General features: G+C 38.9%; 1 protein-coding gene across 1 annotated transcript in view; it reads right to left on the bottom strand.

The window, feature by feature from the left end:
* Positions 1 to 11,603: 11,603 nt before the first annotated feature.
* The window catches only part of LOC129357051 (cytochrome P450 26B1), a 30,714-nt gene continuing 19,041 nt past the window's right edge, over positions 11,604 to 23,276 (bottom strand). The window contains exons 3-7 of the mRNA XM_055026574.1: positions 17,042 to 17,160; positions 16,383 to 16,539; positions 15,953 to 16,108; positions 13,142 to 13,426; positions 11,604 to 12,718 (exon numbers count right to left, since the gene is read on the bottom strand). Of these exons, the coding sequence (XP_054882549.1) occupies positions 12,326 to 12,718; positions 13,142 to 13,426; positions 15,953 to 16,108; positions 16,383 to 16,539; positions 17,042 to 17,160 (1,110 nt within the window). The 3' untranslated portion in view covers positions 11,604 to 12,325. The remainder of the gene's footprint in view (positions 12,719 to 13,141; positions 13,427 to 15,952; positions 16,109 to 16,382; positions 16,540 to 17,041; positions 17,161 to 23,276) is intronic.

Below are 23,276 nucleotides of genomic sequence, written 5' to 3'. Positions count from 1 at the left end.
TTATAAAAATGTTTATTTTTGGTTAATAAAACAATATATTTTTTTAATTTAGTGAATCTTCTGGCCTGTCAGGAGCTTAAATCGCCGTTTTTGCCCCTGGGGTAAAAATGTTCCCTCTTTAAGTTTTGATGTTTTTGTTTCTGCTTCAGTCAGAAGCAGCCGTTTCCCCCCGCCGGTTCACTGACAGCTGCAGCAGCAGTTTGATCGGTTTCTTTGGCTCATTTTGTGTTTTAAAACCTGGATCCAGACTCTCCCGTCCTGCATCCAATATGTTTATGTTATTATTGTTTATCTGCGTTGATAAGTCAAAGCTCAGAGTATTTATTTGTTGATTTGGCTCAGAGCGTGATGCTGATGTGGTTTTGGTTTCAGCGTGAGCCAACATCAACTGCAGCGCTGACATGCCAAAGGAAAGCGAGCGGCTCCGTTTCTGAACGGATACGAAAACTGAAATAATGAAGCAGCAGATGAGGATAAATGTTCCCGTTATCCTCTGCTGAGGGATTTCTGCCCGGTGGCGTGAAGTTGGTGTTCAGCACCCTGGACAGCGGCTCACACTGCCTGGAAGTTTCTCAGTTTTTACCTTCAGATTTAAACATCTGACCTGAAATCACAAAACCGATCAATTAACCATCTGGAAGCTTAAATTCTGCAGTCTGTCCAGTTCATGTTGAGTTTCCAAACGGTTTGGGCCAAAAAAGAATCGCAAGCCAAAACCTCAACTCAGAACCGCACAGCATTCTGGGAGATGTAGGCAGAAGAAACATTTTAGCCGCTTATCTAACGCTGTTGCAATTACTCAATTAATTGCATCATAAATTCTATCGTTTAATATTTTTTTGAAGGACAATTTTGTTCACAAAAACATCATAATCCATTTTATTCATGGCTTTGATTGTGTTTTATTGTGAATATTTAAAATGTCTTCCAGTTCCAGTTTAAAAATGATTGACCAAATATAGAAATGAACCACAACCATTAATGATATATTATTAATCTCTAAAAATTATTCCTTAACTTAATTGTTAAGTAATATTAGAGATTAATCATTTTTTTATAAATGGTTCATGGTTCATTTTTACTGAATAGTTATTACTGAAAAAAAAACAATATTATTGATTATCCCAAGAATTTATATGAATATTTATTGTCCAGCAATATTAGTTTTTCATGACAGGCTAAACCTCTCGCTGCTAGCTAAGCTACAGGTTGGTGGAATCGACTGACTCACTCACTCTTTGGTTGCTCAGCAACTCACACATTCTATGGTTGCCCAGCAACGCGCTCATTCCTGGTTGCCTAGCAACGCGCTCATTCTGGTTGCCCAGCAACGACCTGCTAAATAACTGCCACAGGTGCAGTTCAACGTTCCACCGCTGTCCCTCAAAACTGCTTCAGAATAATCAGTGATGAATTTTGTGACCTTTTACTGTGACCTTTTACTGTGACCTTTCACTGTGACCTTTTACTTGTAAACGTTAAACTTTTGTTTATGAAAGAAAACCTAAAAACCCCTTTTCGTGTTTTGGTATCACAAGGATTTGCTGACGATTATCTCCCAAAAATGATTGTTAAACTAAAATGTTGTTTATTGTAAAGCAGGGAGAAAAAAATACAAAAATGTTACGTGTTTCATAAAAGTAAAATAAAATAAAGACATGGCCCGCAAAACAGAATGTATCCTTTAATATATATATATATATATATATATATATATATATATATATATATATATATATATATGAGAGTTTACAATGATTTACATATAATTTTCCCTGAAAATATCTATTTGTTTAACTAAAATGCTGCATATATTCATAGTTGAGCATGTTAAAAAAATCCCCCTCATCTTTTACCATCAATATTTTTCTGCTTTTGTTGTTAAAAGTCCAAATGGCCTCAAAGCCAGAGTCTGCCTGTGTTTCTGCGTCGTGCTGGGTTGTGGCCCGTCGGCTCCCCGGCTCTTCAGAGCACATTGTGACTTTCGTCTTTCTTCTGGTAATAAACAACAGCCCCGCTCTTTGTTGTTGCTTCTTTACTTCGTTTCTCTCTCCCCCTATCACTTCTTCCCTCTCTTTTCCGTCGTAATTAGCTCCCCTCCAGTCCGACTTCAAACCCTGCGGTTGGAGCAGCGCATACCGCAGCGGGGAAGACGAGTGGAGAGGGAAAGAAAGAAGGCATTGTTTCTCCGTAAAGGCAGATAAGAGCCCAATAACCGGAGGGCAAGTGGAGTCAAAATAGTCCCTGTGAGTGCGTGATGGCGGCGATAAAGAAACAGTTTTCCCTCAACAATTTAGATGCTAATGGGTTGATAGGGGAGGCTGAATGGCAGAGCCAAGACTCAAACCTTTTGGATTTCTGTTGGTTTTCTTCCAGTTCTTTCTTCCCAGATATTTACCGTTGTTTTCAAACTGTTTTAACCCATTTGGGTTTCATTCTTTCGATCTAATCCATGTAGAAATTCACCCCAAAACCAGCTACGAACTTCCTCAACAAGCTTCTGGAAGGTGGATGGAAAGGCCTGGGCGAACATTTTCACGCCTGCTGGTCCGGTAGAGTCGGTTCAACTGGGAATTCAAGTTGTAATATTTTCATCTGGTGTGGTTTGTTTTCACACTGCACTGTGTCAAATAAACCAAAAGAATCTGAAAAATTTGTTGACCTCCTCACCTGTGGGGGCGCTGCTCCATAAAAACCTCTGAAGTTGACACTGAACGCAACTTCCTTCTTCACGGAAAATGGAGTAACCTCAGATTTTAATGGAAGTAAAAAAATTGTTTTGTCTTTGTTAAAAGAAACTGAACCATTTCTCCCGCTAGTGCTAGACAAGCATGTTTGCTTTGGTTGTATTTACCCAGAATACCCTGCACTGTAGTCCACTTCCTGCTTTTGTAGCAGTCTCTGGTCCACTTGCGTTCACATATGCATTTTAGTTCACAGATCAAGAAACTAAAATGAAAAGATTGATATCCTGCACCTACTTCCTGAGCTAATATTGCCATCTGAAAAAATGCACCAAAAACAACCAATCAGAGCCAGGAGGCGGGTTTTAGGGCTGTCAATCATCCTCATGAATTAAAAATTATTAGCTAAATTAGAACAACCTTTTATCTACAGGCATTATCGGCCATGCTTAGCGCAACAGGCTATGCTAGCTACAGCATAGCAAAGAACAAATGGATGGAAGGATGATTGGCAGCGCTAAGACCCGCCTCCTGGCTCTGATTTGTTGTTTCTAACCGCACTAGAAAACGGCAGAGGAGTTAAATTTTCACAGATTTCTGTCTCATAACAAACTGTCACAACATGGTGACAGTTTCATCAAATATGTCACAAATATTTTTTGCGTACTGCGATTTTAAGGCCAGAATTTTAACATGTTAATTTTGATTAACTAAAGTAACGGCATTAATTTCATTTCTTTCTTTTCACACACGGTTTACAAAGTCCTCACTTCTCAGAAGAAAACAGCCAATGCTGCAGAAATTATGGATGTCAGAAACACATTATTAACATATTTTTTGGGAATATCATGTCCTCCAAAAATACTGGGATGATATAAACAACGCGGTTAACCATATCTTTTGCATCTAGATTTCAAAACGGGGCTTCAAACCCATAAAGTGTAGTAAATAGATGGTTATCTTTAGGATATAATTGTAGCGGCTGGAAAAAAGGCAATTAGAAAAAATGGATGGTACTGAAAGAACCTTATTTTTCAAACACTGGAATAAATGGAAAAATATGTCAAAATCTGCTGGAAATAATTTAGAAAGTTGATACAAATTGAACACAGATAAAACGTTTAATTCTAGTTTGTACTTTCTTACAAAGATTCATTGGCTCAGTCTGCTGTAATGTTGATTCCAACGTTACATAAATACCATTTATGTCTTTCTTTCTGGCGACCATTTTGTTTTTATACCATAATAATAATTTATAACCGCCTCTATCTTCTTTCAGCTTTAAGCTAACGACCTCCTAGGACATTTACTATCCACTTCCTGGTATTGATCAGCGTCTCTGAGCTCCCTGTTGATCAATACTTGGCTTCAGTTTCCACTAATCGATCAGCCTCATTGATTATTAACAAAGTTCCTGTGGATCAGATTCTCAGTGAGACACAAAACACACTGAAAAGTATTTGTGAGAAAGATTAAATTTCTTCTAATGGGATGAAATGAATCTGCTGCATCTGTCAAATGAAGCACGGAGTCCAAAGTGAGGCTCGGGCCATTTGTGGCCCCTGAACTCGTTTTCTGTGGCCCTCATAAAAGAACTTAAGACCTTTTTATTTCTTTATTTTTATTTCTTTACTGAAAATGTTAGGAACGAGACAAAATGTTTACACTTCAGTTACAATGGGGTTTTTTTTATTTATTTATTGTTTAAAGTTAATAGTAACCTTTAACGAAAACGTTACGTTTCTTTCAATAAAAACCTTTTTTTTTTGGTGTTGGTTCTTCATAATTTATGGATAATTTTCTCCCAAAAATGACTATATTTGTTTAGCTAATAAAATGCTGTATTTGTTTATTATTGAGCAAGTTGGTAAAGTGGCAATATTATTACTTTATTTTGATAATATTATGACTTTATTTTTGCATTATTTCAACATTATTCAGGTACAAATTTATTCTTGTAATATAACTTTATTTTTATGTAACATTATTACTTTCTTCTAGTAATTGTATTGTTTATATTTTCTTAATGTGGCCCTAATACTTTGAAAACCACTGATGAAAAGTATTTTTAGTCAGTATGTTTCAGAATATGCATTGATTAGTGCCAATAATTGTAATTTTGCCCCTTTTTTAAAATGAAAAAACAACAATTTGGTGCAGTTGTCACATCTTCAGAGTTAGATGGCGCTGTTGGACACTTGGAGGATAAAATACCTGCTGGATAACGACCTGTTGGCTTTCATGTTGGGTCGTGTCTGCTTCACATGAAAGCTGGATTTTCTTCAAAGAGCCAGTAGAAATATATTATTTATACGTTTCCCAGCTGCCATGTTGTACACCAGAGCGAGTTCTGCTGTTTCTGTGGCCCGGTTTGATTTCTAATGAGCGTTTTCTGCTGTCAGACACTCAGAGTCCAGGTTTGGGTTTGGGAACTTGGACTCAGTGAAGTTTGGCGACTCGGTTTTGAGGCGTTCAGGTCCTCATAAGAGTAGAAATCCAAGCTGAAATCTGTGTCTGTGCTTGTTCTCTGAACTCGGCGTGACTCCTGCACCTGCTGCGCCTAAACGCATCATCCAAGTTCACCTGAAGTTCATAAACTTGCACTATCGAACGCACACCTGCGGTGATTCCCACAGTTGATTCTTGATTCTTATCGCCGCTGCGTCGATCTTGTACGTTTCCTCTCTGCTCGTCTTCCTCCTCTCTGCTTCCTTCTTCTTCTCTAGTTTTTGTTTACTTTTGACAGTCGATTCCCCGTGAGTCACGCTGCGTTTCTTTTCTCGCTCTTGAATAAAATTCAAGTGAACAACAGTCATTTTTGTGAAATGAATCTTGAGTCAGAGTGAAAGTAGCAGATTAATGTGGTGATTTCTGTCCTAACGGACGGGTATTTCCTCCTCGAACTGCTCTTTCACCTCAAACTATTCATCATTCAGCACTCAAATATGCTTTTTTGGAGTTTAATGCAACTGTTTATGCAGTTGAAAGGTTTCCAGTATGAAACGGAAATCTATTTTTACCACAAATTTTATTGCAATTTATTAGAATTTGATGTCTCAGAGTGAATTATTTGTGAGCTGGAAGGAAAAATATTCATTGTTTCGTCACTTTGAACAAATAAAATGGTGAAAAATATCTGAAAAGTGTGGCATGCATTTGTCTTCAGCCGCCTCCATCAGCCAGGTTTTTGAATAACATTTCTGCTTTTATTCCACATTTTTCCTGAATTGTTTTTTAATTTTTATTAATCCACATTATGTCTCATCTGCACAACTCTTGGAACAATTACTGCACAATAGTTTTATATTAAAATCTTTAACAAAATATTAGTTAATCTTGTATTTTTTATTTATATGTGTATATATACACTTTTTGATGCCACAGATTTTTGCTTTCGGACCATTTTCTGTTCCGCTTGGTGTTCACATGTGCTCCCCTCCAATCAGCTCCTTCAGACTAGCCAGCAGAAATTAGCAAACACCTGGTGGAACATTTTCTGAGCTTGTTACATCAGATATGTCTCAGTGTTATGATGGTAAAAAGAGGAGCTTCAGAAAGAGCAGGAGTGTTTTAAAGAGGCAGAGGTCCAATTTCAAAGCGCTAAAGTACAAAGTCTAATTTCTTTTAAGTTATATTTTATAGAAATAACTTTTATGTAACAACTGAAAGTAATGTAGCTGATTGTTCTATGAAATGACACTGTGCCTGGAAAATACATAATACTACTACTTTTAAAAAAGTTTTTGAGTTACATGTGACTGCTCTGTAAGCAAAGTGCCAGCATGTTTGGTCAGCTGGTTTTACAGCTATATGTGTTATATAATGGCTGCTGGAAAATACAAGTGTTTTTTGTGTTGATTTACCTTCGAGAAATCACTTGCTGAACTCTTTTTGGTTGTGCAGCAGGGTTAGGGGTTTTCAAAGTTCTAAAATAGACTGACCAGACTAAAATCTTATTATATAGGAATTATTTTGTGCAATAAAAGTAGACAACATGTTTTGTGTAGACCACAGACCTATCCTATCCCAGCCTGTTCAAGGAAGTACAATAGTTCACGGTTAAGGAGAATCTTCACTAGAAACAGAAAATCTCAGAAGTGGGAGAAATGACCGATCAACCGGTTGCAGTTTTCATTCTTGGGAATTTCCTCAGCAAAAAGGAATAAAATTGAAACTGCAAATCAGGATGACTGGAAACAGTTTGACGGGACTGAGAGGGCAGCGATCCAAGCGATCTCACTTCACTTCCTCATCAGTTCTGCCACTGCATCAGCAGGTAAATGTTTACTTTGGACGTTTGTTCGCCTGCAGGGTTTGTAGATGTTTGCTGCCAGTCAGAGCTGCTGGCTCGCCGTTTGACAGCTCGTCTTTGAGGGGAAATCCCATGGAAATGCCACGCCTCGCGCATACCACAATACCTGCCAGTATACTAACAGCCTCAGCGGCCGAGCCTAGAAATATTTCTACAAGCTCGAGCATGCAGAGGCAGAAGCACAGGGGGAGATCACAAATTAATATTTAATCTATTTCTGCAGGATATTATCCTACTGATTGTATGTCAATCGTTCACACTTTTCCTTCGACAGAATCGTGAGTCAAACCAGTCTTTAAGGCGACAAAGAAAAAAGGCTTTCTCTTCTTTAAATCAACAATTTTCAGCTGCTTCCTGTCGAAGCTACGCAGAAAGTGAAACTTATTGATTTCACCTTCCTTTGGTGTCACTCCTTCAGCCCTTACAGGCGGTTTCCCCGAGGCTTTTTGTTCGCTGGTGAAACTGCATTTCAGCAATTCCACGTCTTCCAAGGCAATGAGCTTAAAGCTAAAGTACCTAAACCTACTAACTGTCTGCAGGGTCAAAACCAGGTTTTGACCCTGCAGCACTCTGCCATTTTCACACCCATCAATCATTCGGGTTGCTTAATATGCCCAATAACTCTGAACAAACAACTTTTAAGCCAACAAATCGGCATGATGACAGGAGAGCTCATAAATCCTGGGACGTGTTTATTAAACCACAACTATGTTTTATTCATTTAATTTAAATTCTTATTGCCATCACATTTCCTTTTAAGATCCAGTAAAAATGGCTGATTTTACATTCATTAATGATAAGGATCTTTTTATATATTTTACATTAAAAAATAAGTTGTTTTACATATTTTTTAAAATTGTATAAGACAGAAAATAAATCAAGCTCATCTGCTTTTTCCCATCGCTAACTAGAAACAACCAATCAGAGCAAGGAGGAGGGTCTTAGCGCTGTCAATCACTCTTGTGTTATTTCCTTGCCAATTGCTACTCTACACCACAACATAGCATGCTGCGAATGCTAATGTTAGTAACAATCGTTGACGGCAGATAAATGGTTTTCCTGGAACAGTAAGTTGTGCCATTAGCACATTTAGCAGCACGTTCATGAGGTTGACTGACAACGCTAAACCCTTCTCCTCGCTCTGACTGGTTGTTTTCAGATGGGAGTGATGCATTACTTCGATTTCACAGATTGTGTCTCATACCATCATGACATAGTGACAATTTTAATAAATATGAAAAAATATATTTCTTTTCTAAAAGTTACATATTGCAGATTTATAAAATAAAACTTTAAATTACTTTAAAGTAATTTTGTGAACGGCTACTTATGGCTGACTATTCTGACAATCCACCTTGTTTTGATTGTATGTAAAAAATACATTAACTATTAAAGTAACGCATCAATATAATGTAATTAATAAATTAAAATGAACACATTAACGTTCCTGGCCTTGTAAGGCGTCCAGACAATCGTGATTATTGTGGGAAGAAATATTTGTTTTGTACGTTAATAGAGTCTTTTATGTGACAAAACTATTTCTTTTATCACTGACTTTATTGGTTTTGATTGTTTTGCTTTTTTATTTGTCTTTAGATTTACTAAAACAAGGAATATTAGGGGAAAAAACACTACTTAAGGATATTTTAATTTGCCTTTGTTGCCTTTTCGTTTGTTGTCTTTACTTAACTAATTGAGTAATTTGTAGATTAATACTTGCTCATCTGCGATCTTCTTTTTGTTGCACTAATTGGTGAATACACAAATAAACCCAAATAAGAAACTTTTCATCAGACAGATATTTTTTCTTTGTGGTTTATTACAGGAGTACACATAGCAGTCTTGGTAACAAAAAAGAAAATGGAAAAACTATCACGAGACATTCATAATTAAGCTAAATGAACATTTCTTCCTGTAAAAAGAATTGCAAATTATGTACAGAAGGACATAAACAGACTCAGAAACCAACAGGTTGAAAGGAAGATTGAACTGTAGTCGCATGGCACTTAAAAAATAAACATATCTGGCAAGTGCTTTCTGTTTCCATAATTAATGTAAAATAAAATGCAGTGATAATAAGTCTGGATAACAAAAATAATAATTATTACAGTAATCAAATCAACAATATCAACATTTTAAACACTGTTTACAATATAAACTGAAATTCATAACATTCTAAATACATCCAATATTTACCAAAGACATTCTCATGTAGGCTAAAAACTAAATCTGCAATAGAATAAAAAATAGCATTTCAAATATCTTATACCAACAATATTATTCATACAATAACATTAATAATAGGTTATTAGTTGATGTAAATAGCTATTTCCCCATAGTCTGATAAGGAATAATGTACAAATTAATACACACCTATTAATAACCCTATTAATGCTCCTTATGCTTAAAAAAGTTTTTTAAAAAAAGAATTGACATAACACAAATCTCACTCAGAACAAACTATTGCAATCTATAACTTTCAACTTGAAACCGTGTACAAGAAAAAGCAGCAAAACAAACCATTTCAGTTTTTTATATTTCTCTGTTGTGAAAACAAAAAAAGAAAAAAATCAGTGGTGTGGTTGGGAGAAATGAAAAGGGCGTGGCACAGACAGAGTTCATCCAGACCGTCCAACAGGTGAAAGCCTTGCAGGCGTAAGTCCCGCCCCCTGCCTGATGTCTCATTGGTCCTTCTCTTTAGAACTCTCCGGAAAGTTCTGCTAGCAAGTTCCAGAACTGCATGGAGGAAGCCCCGCCCTCTATCCGATACCCCATTGGTCTATTTCTCCTTAGGATGTCGAAAATTCCGGAATTGTAGCAAGTTCCGGAACGCCTCTACAGAAGCTCCGCCCCCCAAACATTCTACGGGGTAACCGAACATGCAAATTCCCAAGGTTCTGATTGTGCAATCACCTCAAGCATTCTGGGACTGAATTTGCTTTGCAGTCTTTTTGTTGAACGGAGGAGCAACGAGAGAATAAACGCCGTTGACCTCCATGATGGTGGAACAATAAAAGAAGTGCAAAAAAAGACAAAGATAAGGCAGCACTTAAGCAGCATGTATGTAGGTCTCTTCCTATATACTTTCACCATATCCCCTGATCTTTTAACCCGGTTCCAGCCTCAGAAGGTGCACTGCTTTATGAGAACAAGCGTACTATCAAATACGTTCATCATCCATTTTAATCTCTTAATGTAAGTTGGTAGCTTTGTTTATTTAGTAACTAGAAAACTGAAAATTGTGCCTTCTGAACTGTAAAAGATAGAGGAATACATTAGCTAAAAAATTAAATCTTAATTTGCCAGGTAGTTGTTTCACCTAAAAAGTTAAAGCTATTAGTAAGAGATTCTATTTCGCAGTCAGAAAAATATCAACAAGCAGATAATCTAAGTTTTACATTGTCTTCTTTGCACCTGAGTTTAACATCAGCATCACTAGGTTAAGCAAAATTTAGGAAGCGTTCAAGTTTGTGTTTCTTACTGTTGGGAATACTCAACCTGTGTTTTGCTGTTTTGTTTTGTGTGTTTTTTTGTTTTTTTTTGACTGGTTTTAATATCGTAGATTTTGTAGTGTTGGTTGTGTCATTGATGGCAAGCAGAACCTTTTTGGGAATAATTACTAAGCATAAACAAGTACATTTGGTTCAAAACTGAGTAAATTGGATATATAAGTAAAATAAGTTTGGTCAACATTTAGGCTTAACTTCTAAAGCTAATTTTAGTTTGTTCAGATAAACATGACCAAGTCAGTTTGGTCCCTAAAACTTGGTCAATGCGACCAAGTGGGATTGGTTCCTAAACCCAATGAAGTAGGCTTGGTTCTTCAACACCAACCAAAGAAGGATTTCTTTTCAAAAATCCTGTTGAGTAGAATTTTTTCCTGAGCCCAATCAAGTATAATTTCTTCCTAAACTCAATCAAGTAGGGTTGGTTTCTAAACCGGGCCAAGAAAGACTGGTTCCTAAACCCAATGAAGTTGGACTGCTCTCTAAACACGACCAAAAAGAAACCAAGTAGAACTGGTACATAAACCAATCCCACCAAGTAGGATTGCTTCCCAATTGTGACCAGAATGTTTGGTTCCTAAATCCAATGACATTGGATTGGTTTCTAAAAACATCCAAGTAGGATTGACAATGAGGAAGAATTTGTTTCCAAAATCTGATAAAGTAGAATTGGTTCTTAAACTCAATAGAGGGCTGGCTCTTAAACCTGACCAAGTGGGGATGGTTTCTAAACCTAATCAAGTTAGTGTCGTCCCTAAACCAGTCAAGTAGGATTTGTCCTTAACCAAGTTTCTGTTTCAACATGAAGAAGTTGGTTTGTTTCCTGAATCTTATGTAGATCTGGTTCCGAAACCTAATCAAGTAAGAAAATCTTGGTTACCTAACCAAGCAGAATTAGCTCTTGAGCCAAACTAAGTAGGGTTGGTTACCTAACCCTAACCAGGTTCCTAAATATTAACAATTGTATTTCCAATGAAGAAGACTTAGTTATTAAGGTTAATGAAGAAGGCTTTTCATAAACCTAAACAATATTTTGATTAAAATAACCAAACAGATATAAATAAAACAAAATCATTTTTTAAATCAAGCTTGTTATTAGAATGTCTTGTTATTCTTTAGTCACCTTCCTGTTTGCTTTTAGAGAACATCTTACTTATTTTTTTAGGTAATTCTAAAAAAAACTAAGTTGTTTCTATTTCAAATGTATTGTATGCCTAACATATCCATTCAAAAAAAGCAATTTTCTGTTTGATTTTTTTTTAAATGTTCATCCCTGTATTAGATATTAATTATTTTAGCACATGGGTGCGAGGTTAAATATTTGCCAATAAGAAAAACTCTGTTTTCATATAATCCATCTCTTTTACCCTGCAAGTCAACTGAGAATGATTTATTGAATTTAAGCACAAGCAAAATGGTTGAAAATTATATTCCTTCTCTCTATACCCTGTTTTATCTCTCGCCTCTCTCTAAAACACCCTTACTGTTCTCATCTCAACTCTTCATTTCACCAAAAGTCTGTTGTGCACCACTCCCATTCAAATTATATTAGATAGCTTTTTGTACATATTTTCTAAGTATACTTCTTCAGAAAATACACAGAATAGAGCATATTTAAAAAGTTTTTGGCAGTTTCCTCCTTTCTTAAAGAAGAGTCCTGATAACCATTTGTTAGAAGAGTCTGAAAGAACGCTCCAATCTGGCAGAACAAAGGTGAAGAAGGAAAAATCTTTCTGAAATTATTGTTTCCTTCCATCAATCTTCTCCCTAAAGACTTAAATCTCTGAACTTCTCCACCCAACCCTCATGAGCAGCTGCCCTCACTAAACCGTCGCTCCCAGCAGCTCGTCTGACTTCGCCAAGATCTCGTTCTGATTGGAGTCCAGGCCGTAGAACTTGACCTTTAGCCCGTCGACGGGGTGAACCACGGGGACCGTGACGACACGGGGGAACTGGTGAGTGGCCAGTTCAAAGCGGCTGGTGCTGGCCAGCTCGATGGCGAGAATGCGGAGGAAAAGCGTGGCGAGTTGCTTTCCCAGACAGGAGCGGACGCCGCCGCCAAACGGCAGGTAGTGGAAACGGCCCTCCTTGTCTTCGCTCCGCTCCTGACTGAAGCGGTCGGGGTCGAAGGCTTCTACGTCTTTGAAGACGGCAGCTGTGTCGTGAGTGTCCCGAATGCTGTACATCACACTCCAGCCTTTGGGAATCTGGACTCCCTGTGGAGAAAAATACAGGAGAATAAGATGATACAATTGGTTTTAAAAATTTAAGCAGACTCTTCTACAATTTTTAGAAATTATTACTAACTATGAAAAGTATTCATGTGACTATAGACTTGTTGCAACGTGTCGTCAGATCCACACTTTTCATATATTTTCACCGTTTTATTTGTTAATTGTTTAGCAATTTCTGGTCGACTGGAAGTTATCGTAACAAAGCCTGATGAACCCACAACACAATTATCTTCTTGTTATTGATACAGTAAGACACTGATTTGCAGCTGGGTTATCTTGTATCCAGCAAAACATTTAAAGTTAATGTAGGGTTAGGTTAGGGTTAGGGGTAGGGTTATGGGCCTAACACCTAACGCAGTGCCTTGAGGTACTCCACTAGTAATAAAATTGCACATAAAGACTTACATCTAGTTCGAAGGTCTGCATTGCCGTTCGGTAGGCCCCGGAGACCGGCGTGTACAGCCTCAGCACCTCCTTGATGACACAGTCCAGGTACTTGAGGCTGATGATGGTGTCCAGCCTCAGCTCCTGTTCGGGACAGAGGCAGCCGTTGTGGAGGAGGCCTCTGCCTCTCAGCTCCTCCCTGAGGCGTTCCAGGACCTGAGGGTGGCGGAGGAGCGCCATGATCAGGGAGGTGCTAGCGCTGGCGGTGGTGGCGAAGGCAGCGAAGATCAGCTCAATGGTTGATTCCTATGGAAGCGTGAGAAAAATTGATGAAGTTTTTATTTTAGCTTGCAGTCATCTTAATGATAAGAGAACTGTGATAGTTTAAAACAGAAATTTTAAAGATTGTATATATTGAATGTAATGGTTCTGGTGAACCATTAAGGTGTTTCACGCCTGATAGTCCTCAAGACTCAGTTTGATTGTGGACCAAAATTGTTACATTTTCAGCTGCCGCGGTTTTCTTTCACACTGCACTGAGTCAAATGGACCAAATTGAAAATACTCTCTTAAACTTCCAAAAGGCTCCATATGTTGGACACTAACTACTTTACTCTAGCAACAAAACCTTTGAGATTTAAAAAGCAGGTTCCCCTCCTCGCCTGTGGCGGCGCTGCACCAAAAACTACTGAAGAAATGACACAAAAACCTCTGATGGGTAGGAAGACACTGGAGTGGAGAGGTGTCAAATGTTAGTAGTTGTAGGATTTTATTATTGTGTTTGGTATAAACCCCCCCCAATGTTTGTTTGGTTTTATTTACCCAGAATGCCCACTGCTATAGTTGGATTCCTGCTTCTGGATCGCGCTCCGGTTCACTTGGTGTTCACATATGAATTCGAACTCCACCAGAATTCACTTCAACCGAACACAGATCTTGGTTTGTAGGTGAACCAAAGTTTGATTCGGTATTTAAACAAACCGAACTTTCTCGACAAAACCTGGATTAAAGTGGACTAAACATGGCTGGTGTGAATGCTCCATATGCCTCCAAAAGCCTCCATGTTGGACACTAGCTACCTTACTCTAGCAACAAAACCTTTGAGCTTTGCTGGAAAATTTATTATTGAAGAAAAGAAGTTGTCTCTCCTTGGATTCTTAGTTTTGCTTTGATTTTTTATTTTGCAAATGCAGTTGGTAAAAATTCAAACCAAGTAGGGAAACTTGCTTTGGCGACAAATCCTCTGTTTCACACCTTCAGTTTCTTATTGTTGGCAAAGTCGACTCCCTCTCCAGAAAAAAACCCTGACCAGTTAATGGAAATGTTTTTGATTCCTGAAAAGTGGCACGTTTGTAAGAAAGTAAAAGATGTTTTCCAATAACAGAATGTGCCATGCCGGTTCTGGAATAAATAACACAGACTGGGCCGGGTGCCTCAGATTGTAAACCTCTCTTCTCTGCCATCACCTGTGACTGCGCTTCGCGCAGCACGTGTGTTTTAAATGCGTCACAGCAGCGAAGGGGAGCGCCGGGCCTCCCCAGCTCACTTTCGGAGCACCGTTGAGTGTGTACGTACAGGAGGCCTCATTCAGACCCCTAGCGGGGGCAGTGTTGACTTATTTTTGGGTCTGGACTTCACCCAGAAACCACAAACAGTGAAGCAGAGAGAAAAAAGCCTCCACAGAATTCCTCAAATAGGTAAACAGAGGCTGTGCCGATGTTTCTTTACCGCCTGTTGACATCAGAGTTAATGCAGCTCATTCTTTCAATTCCTAATTTTATTCATTCCTTTCTATGGTTTGTAGCGACTTCCTGTGTGTCCGGCTTTATTTAGCGCAATTTGAGGTGAAGTCGAACATTTGAGTCGGTGATGACTTGAATTACAAGGTGATGTTTCTGGCAGGATATTTGACCAAACTACATTTTCAAAATCAGGAATGAAAGTGAAACTGATATCCAAAGAGACAAAATCTGTTAATGATGCTGCAATTTTGAGGCACAACAAGCTGCTGTTTTTTAGGAATATTAGATTTATAGATATTTTTTAAAAGAAAGAGAATATTATTATATTACCGGAGAAAAAACTCTTAAGTAAAACCAGAAATCATTTTATCACCGGAGTAGGAGCCATATTATGAGAACAGTCGTAATAATATGAGAAAAAAGTGACAATAATTCCTGGATAAAGTCCTAATATTACCAAAACAGTTGTAATATCAGAATAAAGTAGGAAGAAGTCATAATAACACAAAAAGTTATTTTATCAGAGTTGTTTTAATATTACGAGAAGTCGCAATAATAAAAGAATAAAGTCATTATATTAGAAAATAGTCGTGATATCTGAAAAATTTTGTGATAATACCAGAGTAAAGTTGCATGGCAATAAAGTCAAAATAATAATACAGACATAATATATATTACCTGGATAAAACTAGTATTACAAGAATAGTTGTAACATGACAGATAAGTTGTAAAAATACCAGAATAGAGGAAACAATAAGGGAAATAAGCCAAGACTCAGCTGGTTGCGTTACAACTATTCAACCTTTGCTCTCAATAAAACAACTTTTCTTCACGTAATTCTGACTTTGTTTCTGCTAATTTTATGACTATATTTTCATTATTTCATTCATGTAACTAAAATAAAAACGTAGCAAAAAATTGTCATAATAATAAAGGAATGGAGAAATATGCTTCTCTTTTGAAATTACACAATTTTAAAAAATGCCTTATTATTGTCCCATATTGTTAAAATAATATATTTAAATGCCAGATTCTGGCAGCAGGACGAAGGTTTTTCCGGGTTCAGGCCGGAGTCCAGGGCGTTTCGTACCTTGAGCTCCTGCATGCTGAGCTCGGTGCCGTTCTCCTTGGCGCTCTCCATCAGGACGTCCAGCGCGTCGCTGTAATCCTTCCCCTGGGAACACAGAGGCTTTTCTCTGATGGCTTTCTCTATACTTTTCTGAAGCGTGTCTCGCGCTCGGATTCCCTGCAGAAGAAACGCACGAAAACACGTTAAATACATTCAGATTCCATCTCAAATTGAGATGGAATGTAGGTAAATGTAGGTACATCTTTGTCTATGATGTCTGCTGATGTCAGAAAACTACACTACATAGTTGCTGTGTTTCCATTGGAAAAGAAATGAAATTAAAATCACAGAATAAGTTACTAAGACTTCTGGCAGCATGTTGGGGAGATTGTTGGCGATTTTACAGAAGAGCGACGGATTGAACAGAAACAAATCATAGGAATCGTCTTACCTTCCTGTAGCCGCTGAATGGCAGGTCGATTGGGAGGCTGAAGAGGTTGTTGACGAAGTCCTGGAAGGTGGAGAACTGGTGCCGCATTTCCTCCTCCGACACCCTGAATCCCAGCAGCACCCGGACCGCCATGGTGAACGACAGCCTCTGGCTCTCCCTGAGGAACAACACGGTTACGTCCAAACACGTCAAGCACAGCCTGAGACCTCTGCAGTTACAAATCAGAAAAGCTCAAGAGGAAAAATAGAATATTTTTATCTCTTCATTAGAGCAACTTTCTTTTTCACAGAATGTAAACAAAACTAGAGGCGTCGGAAATTAGCAGTTGTAGGATTTCTCTTTTCTCTTTGGTAAAACACAACAAACCATTTCTCAAGCATTTGTTTTGGTTTGTATTTACCCAGAATGCCCTGCTCTATAATCCATTTCCTGTTTTTAGAGCGTTTGCATTCACATATGCACCAAAGTTCACTTCAACCGAACAGAGACAGAGGTTTGTCGGCGGACCAGACTTTGCTGTTTTGGCTCGCATCAGAGTTTGATTGCGTGTTCATGTCTTCCCAAACTAAACAAACTCTCCAGACAAACTAGTTGGAACTGGAACTAGACAGACCGGGTGTGAATGGACTCGGTGCAACCTTCCTGGACCACCGGCCTACCTGTAGACGTTGATGGGCTCGGGGTTGGAGCTCCACACTCGGAGGCTCTCTTGGATGACCTGCTGGATTTTTGGGAGGTAGGACTCCAACGCTTCATGGCTGAACACTTTGGCGAACACCTGCAGACACAAAATCAAAGACCACTTCAATTAAATTGGACTTAAAATTACACAAAGCAGCTGCCGCAAGTCGCCAGTCAGTCACAGAATGACACGCACAATTAATGTGAAATTTAGTAGAAAGTTCAGCTGTGGATCAAGGGAGAGAGACTTTTCCTTTAGAGGTTTTTCTTCTGCAGTCAGCAAAACGTTTACTGACAGGCTGAAGAGGAAAAAGCGAGGAGGGGGGCCCACGTAAAGCCCGCTTCGAGCGTTTTTCTGGACGAATCAATCACCGGTCGTCAGCGCTGTTTGAACAAATAACATTCCATCAGATCCGACCTCCAAAACTGCCCCTTGAAACTGTCCTGGCTGTGATTTAGAAGTAGAAGAATAAGAAAGAAGCCTTTATAACTATTTTTAAACCGTCTCTAAAACGTATCTTTGTCTAAATAAATAATATTTTCATGCATCTGACAGTCAGAGCTGTTGGAGAGCAGAACATAAAGGAGCTGCTTGTTGGGAAATCCTTTTCCAAGACAAGGTTGGAGTGAATCGGGAATCGCGACGCGGCACATCCACGAGCGAAACGCACATGGTTTGCATTTTCTGCTCGATGAAACGAGGCTGGAGCGTCTGAACGAGCTTCTGTGTAACGACTGGTGGCCCGACATCGGGTTCACTCAAAAGCCACTCGGGTTTCTTTTCCTCGTGAAATGAAGATTTTCTTTATTTGTTGGACATGATAAGTGTTGATCGTCTCCTTACCTCTGTGGTTAGCAGTTTTATTATTTTCCAAGGGAAATATATTACGATTGTCACGCAACTCAGTCAGTCTTTGGTTACCTAGCAACTCACTCACTCTTTGGTTGCCTAGCAACAACTTGCAGAGTACCTGGCGCAGCAGCAGTTTCAGGTTTCGCCTCATAACTCCTTCAAAATAAAAAACAAGGGTGTGGAGAGAAATTTATGGAGAAAACAGGAAATATCAGGCCACCACATTGGCAATAAAGCAACATGTAATTAAAACAAACAAAAAAAGAAATACAAATCAACAATGATCGATCTAAATGCTATGAAACATTCACATCATGATTGGAAAACCTAAGAAGCCACTTTATCACGAAGGATCTGTCAAAACAGAAAAGTTTTTTAACTCCAGAAGTTAACTCCTTTTAGCACAATTTGAACATAATACTCTTTTCCAGCATCTAATCAGATCATTTTTAAGCAAAAATTAACCCGAAGTGAGTCAAGAGAAGCAACTTTGCCGTCCATCGCTGCTGTTGGCTCTGATAGACTCGGTTCGATCAGGGACCAAAACTGAAATATTTGTTTCATTTTCAGCTGCTGTGTTTTCTTTGACACTTCTTCACAAGCCATTTCTCCCGCCAGCGTTGAGACTCATTTGTTTTTGCTGTATTTACCCAGAGTTCCCTGCTCATTTCCTGCTTTCGGCGCGATCTCCAGCCCACATACCCATTCAAAACGCAGCAGAGTTCATTTCAACCGAACCAAGCCGTAGCTTTCACCTCCCCAAACGAACTGGATTAAACTGTTACAGAAAAATGAACCAACGTCCAAAGAAAATCTTCTAAACAGCAGCAAAACCCCTGAAGAACCTTTTCGTATCGCACGTCCCGGTTATGTAAGGCTGTGAATTAACCCATTTAACCCGTCTGCGCTGAATTGTTTACAATTGCCCCGTCTGACTGAACCCTTTGGCTGTTCACACACACTCTGACATAAATAGGCCCGGAGCAGCAGGGCTGAGCTACCGTAGTTTAGTACGTCAGTGTGTTGCTCCCTGAAAGGTAACTACAGGTCATCCAAACACACACAGCATCTCTCTGTGGATCCTGGCTGCCAATCAAATTCTGTTTTTATGCAGCGTCACTCTGGTTCCAGTCGGGACGAGGCTGCCTGTGTGTGTGTGTGTGCGTGCGTGCATGTGTGCGTGTGTGTGTGTGTGTGTGTGTGTGCGTGCGTGCGTGTGTGTGTGTGTGTGAGCTGAAGGGGGATTGTTCTGTACAACAGTCATTCTCCTGCACCACAAAAACGTGACTGTCCTCTGTAGCCTGCAGCGCAAAGACAAAAACACACACTCACACACACAGTTGTCCTAATAACGTCCATATGTCTTAAATTATGTGAAAGTGCTGCGAGCTGCTGGTTCCACAGACATGTAAAGACTCCTTTATTCTTTTCTCTGCCCTCGCTGCTCCCTCCTCTTCCCGTCACCGCCTGCCCCCTCCATCCATCCATCCTCTTTTTAGAAAACACTCCTTCGCTCTCTTTCCTCTTTTGCTCCATGTCTTTCCACGTTCTGTCTTCAGTCCGGATCAGAGGAGGACAAGTTCCTGAGAACTTCAGGTACCGGCTCCCAACGCGGCTAAATCGGTTTGGTACGACAAAATATTAGGAAAAAATTAAATAAAGTCGTAATATTAGGAGAATAAATTTATAAACTACGAGAATAAAGTTGTTATATAGCAAAAATAAAGTCTCAATAACAAGAATAAGGTCATAATATTTTGAGAATAAAAACTGTCTTTATTCACATACAACTTTATTCTTGTACTATTAGGAGTTTATTGTCACAAGTTTATTTTTTTATCTTTTAGCGTCGTCGTTTGGTGAGGATGTGCTCATAGAACTGGTCATGTTCTGCTTTACTTTGGACCGGCCCGGGTCTGAACCTCCAACCAAAGTTACTATGAAATGGTTCGGATCAGTTCATGTGTTAAAATGGCCCAGTCAAAGTCCAGACAGTAGGCAAACTGATATATTTGAAACATTTATCCCGAAAGACTCACAATGACATCAGAGTATAAAAAAACAAAAATAATCTTCTTCACTTCACTGTTTTGAGCCACTGCTGGTGTTTGATCATAAAATACTAATAAGGTCATTTAAAGTGTCCGACGGCAACAACATGCTTCAAAATGTTGGGTTTAACTTTATTTACCAGTAAACTGACAACATTTCCACCAATTGCAGGATTTCAAACCGCACTAATGCTGATTAATCTTTAAAATTGTCCTCTATATACATAATTTATTGCTGTATAAATGTCTTAAAACAAAAAGTATGTAAATATTTTGTATTGAGGTCGTGTTGCAAATACTTTTGTTCCTCAGCTGCATCGTTTCTAATTTATTTCAGAGGCTATAACACCTAACATTTCAAAGATATTCTCATTTTAAAGCATAGATTTGTGCAAATACCCCTGATGTGTTATATTTAGGCACAGTTAAAAATGGCAGCGCCCTCTACTGGTGGTGAAGAAAACCTGAAAAAGATGCGGCACCCCTCTGCTGCATCTTTCTGCTTCACAGATTCAATATGAAGATTAAACACACCAGGCTGAAGTTGTTTTTGATAAAAACAAGGCTATATTTGTCGTTTTTGTTGCCTGTCTTGGTTGAAAATAAGGGGAAAATTTGAAATGATTGATTCTCATTCTTTCTGACCTGGTTCACAAGCTAATTTGCATTGCCAAGTGCAACAGAAATAGTCATGCTTCAGATTTGCTTGGGTTTGTTCCTCCTGAATGCTCGGCCCGGGCCGGTCAGTGCTGGAAACCATCTGTGGTTCTCTAGGCGACTCGGTTTCCCAGCTCAATACTGGGTTATATAGAAACTGGCCGGCTCTGCTGATCCACTAAAGCCTAATGTGCTGTGTGAAGATTGTTTTTCCATGTGAAAACCGCAGGGAGGGCAGACGAACACGCTCTGGGCCAGCAGGTCAAGCACCAAGCCGGTTGCTCACTCTTTCTCTGGGTCGCTGTTGTCCGGTTTCAGTCTGCTGATTTGGTTTTATTGTCCAGAAAACTGAACCTGCCAACACACATTGACACACAGAAGACATGGAAACCACCACACTGCACTCACACACTCCCAGAACCATTTTTCTGCTTGGTCAATGATTTTAAATAATGCTGAGAATAGGGGGAGTAGTTCTGAGTAGTCAGTGTGTTATCTGAAATATACAGTAATGAAAGAATCAGAGAGAAATTTTCATCTTGAAATCTACTGAAAGTCAAGCTAGCAATTCGTCAAACTAGAGCTAAGAGCTTTTCAAATAAGACGTCCTGTTTGTACACAGAAGTTTGATTTTCTGAGTTTCTGGTCAGAAGTGCAATCCAATATGGCTGCCACACACATTAACTGTTTTTCAACACTTCTCACTATTTGTGTTCAGTTAAAATAAAAACATGAACGATTATAGACATGTTCCTTTAGAGTTTAACCGATTAAAGTCAGATAAATGCCTTGTTATTAGCTTATGTTGCTATCAGTAGGTAACATTACGATATTGGAAAATCCCTCTGGTTTTATGACTTGCTGCTACATACCATGTTCAGTTGGCAAACCAAAAGCTGCTGACAGATAAAAAGTTCAGCTAACAAGAAAAATTTAAGCTAGCAAGCTAACAGTTGCTCAAAGTCAAGCTAAACAGCTAACAGACACCAAAAGCCAAGCTAACAGTGACTCAAATCGAAGCCCATATTTACTAATACTTTGTTTTATTTACTTAGACTCAGTTTATCTTTCACTTTATGAAATTCAAGTTAATAAATACTAAAATCTGCAGCTAGCAGCTACTTGGTTGAAAACTACAAACTAGACTCAAAGCTAAATGAGGATTTTCTGAAAGTTAAAGCTGAAAATCACTCAAAGACAAACAAATCCAGAAATATAAGTTAACACAACTACTAAAAGTAACTAAGACTACAAACATACAAAAGAAAATCCAAATAAATAAACCATATATAGGTTAGCAAGAGAAGTTAGCCTATTGGCTAAGATAAACATCGTCCATCTTGTTTAAAGTGCAATAAAGTTAAAATGCAATAAATTTGCATCATGATGGACATAAATAAGCTAGCTAGTATATTAGCAGCTAAATACCGACCCAAGGTTTTGTGTAACAGTAAAGTCTCATGAGAAAAAAAGAAGCTACATAAAATACAGGAGATGAAATACGTAATTTACATATTTAAGGCCAAATTCCTCTTTTTTAATGAGTTCAAGACATTTTAAGGACTATTTAAGGACAATCTGCATTAAATTTTCTTTCATATTCCCCAAAATAAAGACTTTCCTGCCAACTGCAGGTAAGAAAGTGAGTTTAAAAATATCCAGACAGAACATGAATCCCAGCCTACAAACACAAACATGTAGTTTGTGTTCATATTATATCACTGTGGATAAAATACAACTGTGTTGTAAACAAAAGGCTATTTCCTGAAAGGGATTTTATCTCTTCATCTGTGGATCTGTTTGCCTTGTTATCCAGGTGTAACAGACATAGCAGAAGAAGCAGGTGTGGAAAACTGGCTGTCATATCATTTCGCTCAGCAAGACAAGACACGAACTTATCTCCAAAATCAACTTTCCTGACCTCACATCCTTTTTCTCTGCGTGTCGCATTGTGTTAAGAGCCGGGCGATGTTCAGGTGTGTGCGCACACACTGCGGCGGCGTGTGTTTGTGTGTGTCGGGCCCCCACACAGAAAGCCCCTCTTTGTGCCATGTCGGAGGCAGCCTTCCTAATCAGGGGTCATTACATGAGGTTAGTCCCGGGGTCCCCGAGGAGAGGAGAAGGGATCAGAGCTCAGATTAGACCCAGCCGACCCCTCGCCGTCCCCAGGCACCGAAACCGAAGCCTCTCCCTCCCCCGCAAAATGAGAGAAAATGAGAGACTGATTTACAGGAAAACGAACTCCTTCGAGCTTCTTCCTGGTGAGTTTGTGCGTCAGGTGAGCAGGAGAGGAAAGGCGATTACCGGTAATGACCCGCGTACAGACAGCAGAGAGGAAGGGACGGCAGCGAAGGAAAACAGATAATCGAAGACGGTCTCCTGATGGAGGCGTCGTTCTCACGCTTCAGCGGCCAAAACGCCTCAGATAACAGAGGGTAGATTTACAACGAGACTCGTTCTGTGGCGTCTGAATCCACGACGGAGCACAAGGGAGAACAGCTCAGTTTGAAAAATGCAATAATATCAAAATAAAGTCAAAAATCTGAAAAATTACGTGATTTCATACTTCTATCATTTTCAAAATAAAGAGCAAAAGAAAGAATAAACTTGTATGAGAATGAAGTCAAAATAAAAGGAATGACATCAATATTC

The sequence above is a fragment of the Poeciliopsis prolifica genome, unplaced genomic scaffold (assembly GCF_027474105.1).
Source record: "Poeciliopsis prolifica strain line A6 unplaced genomic scaffold, Auburn_PproV2 SCAFFOLD224, whole genome shotgun sequence".
NCBI lineage: Eukaryota > Metazoa > Chordata > Actinopteri > Cyprinodontiformes > Poeciliidae > Poeciliopsis > Poeciliopsis prolifica.
Note: the sequence above shows the minus strand (reverse complement) of the source record. Positions and strands in the feature narration are given on the sequence as shown.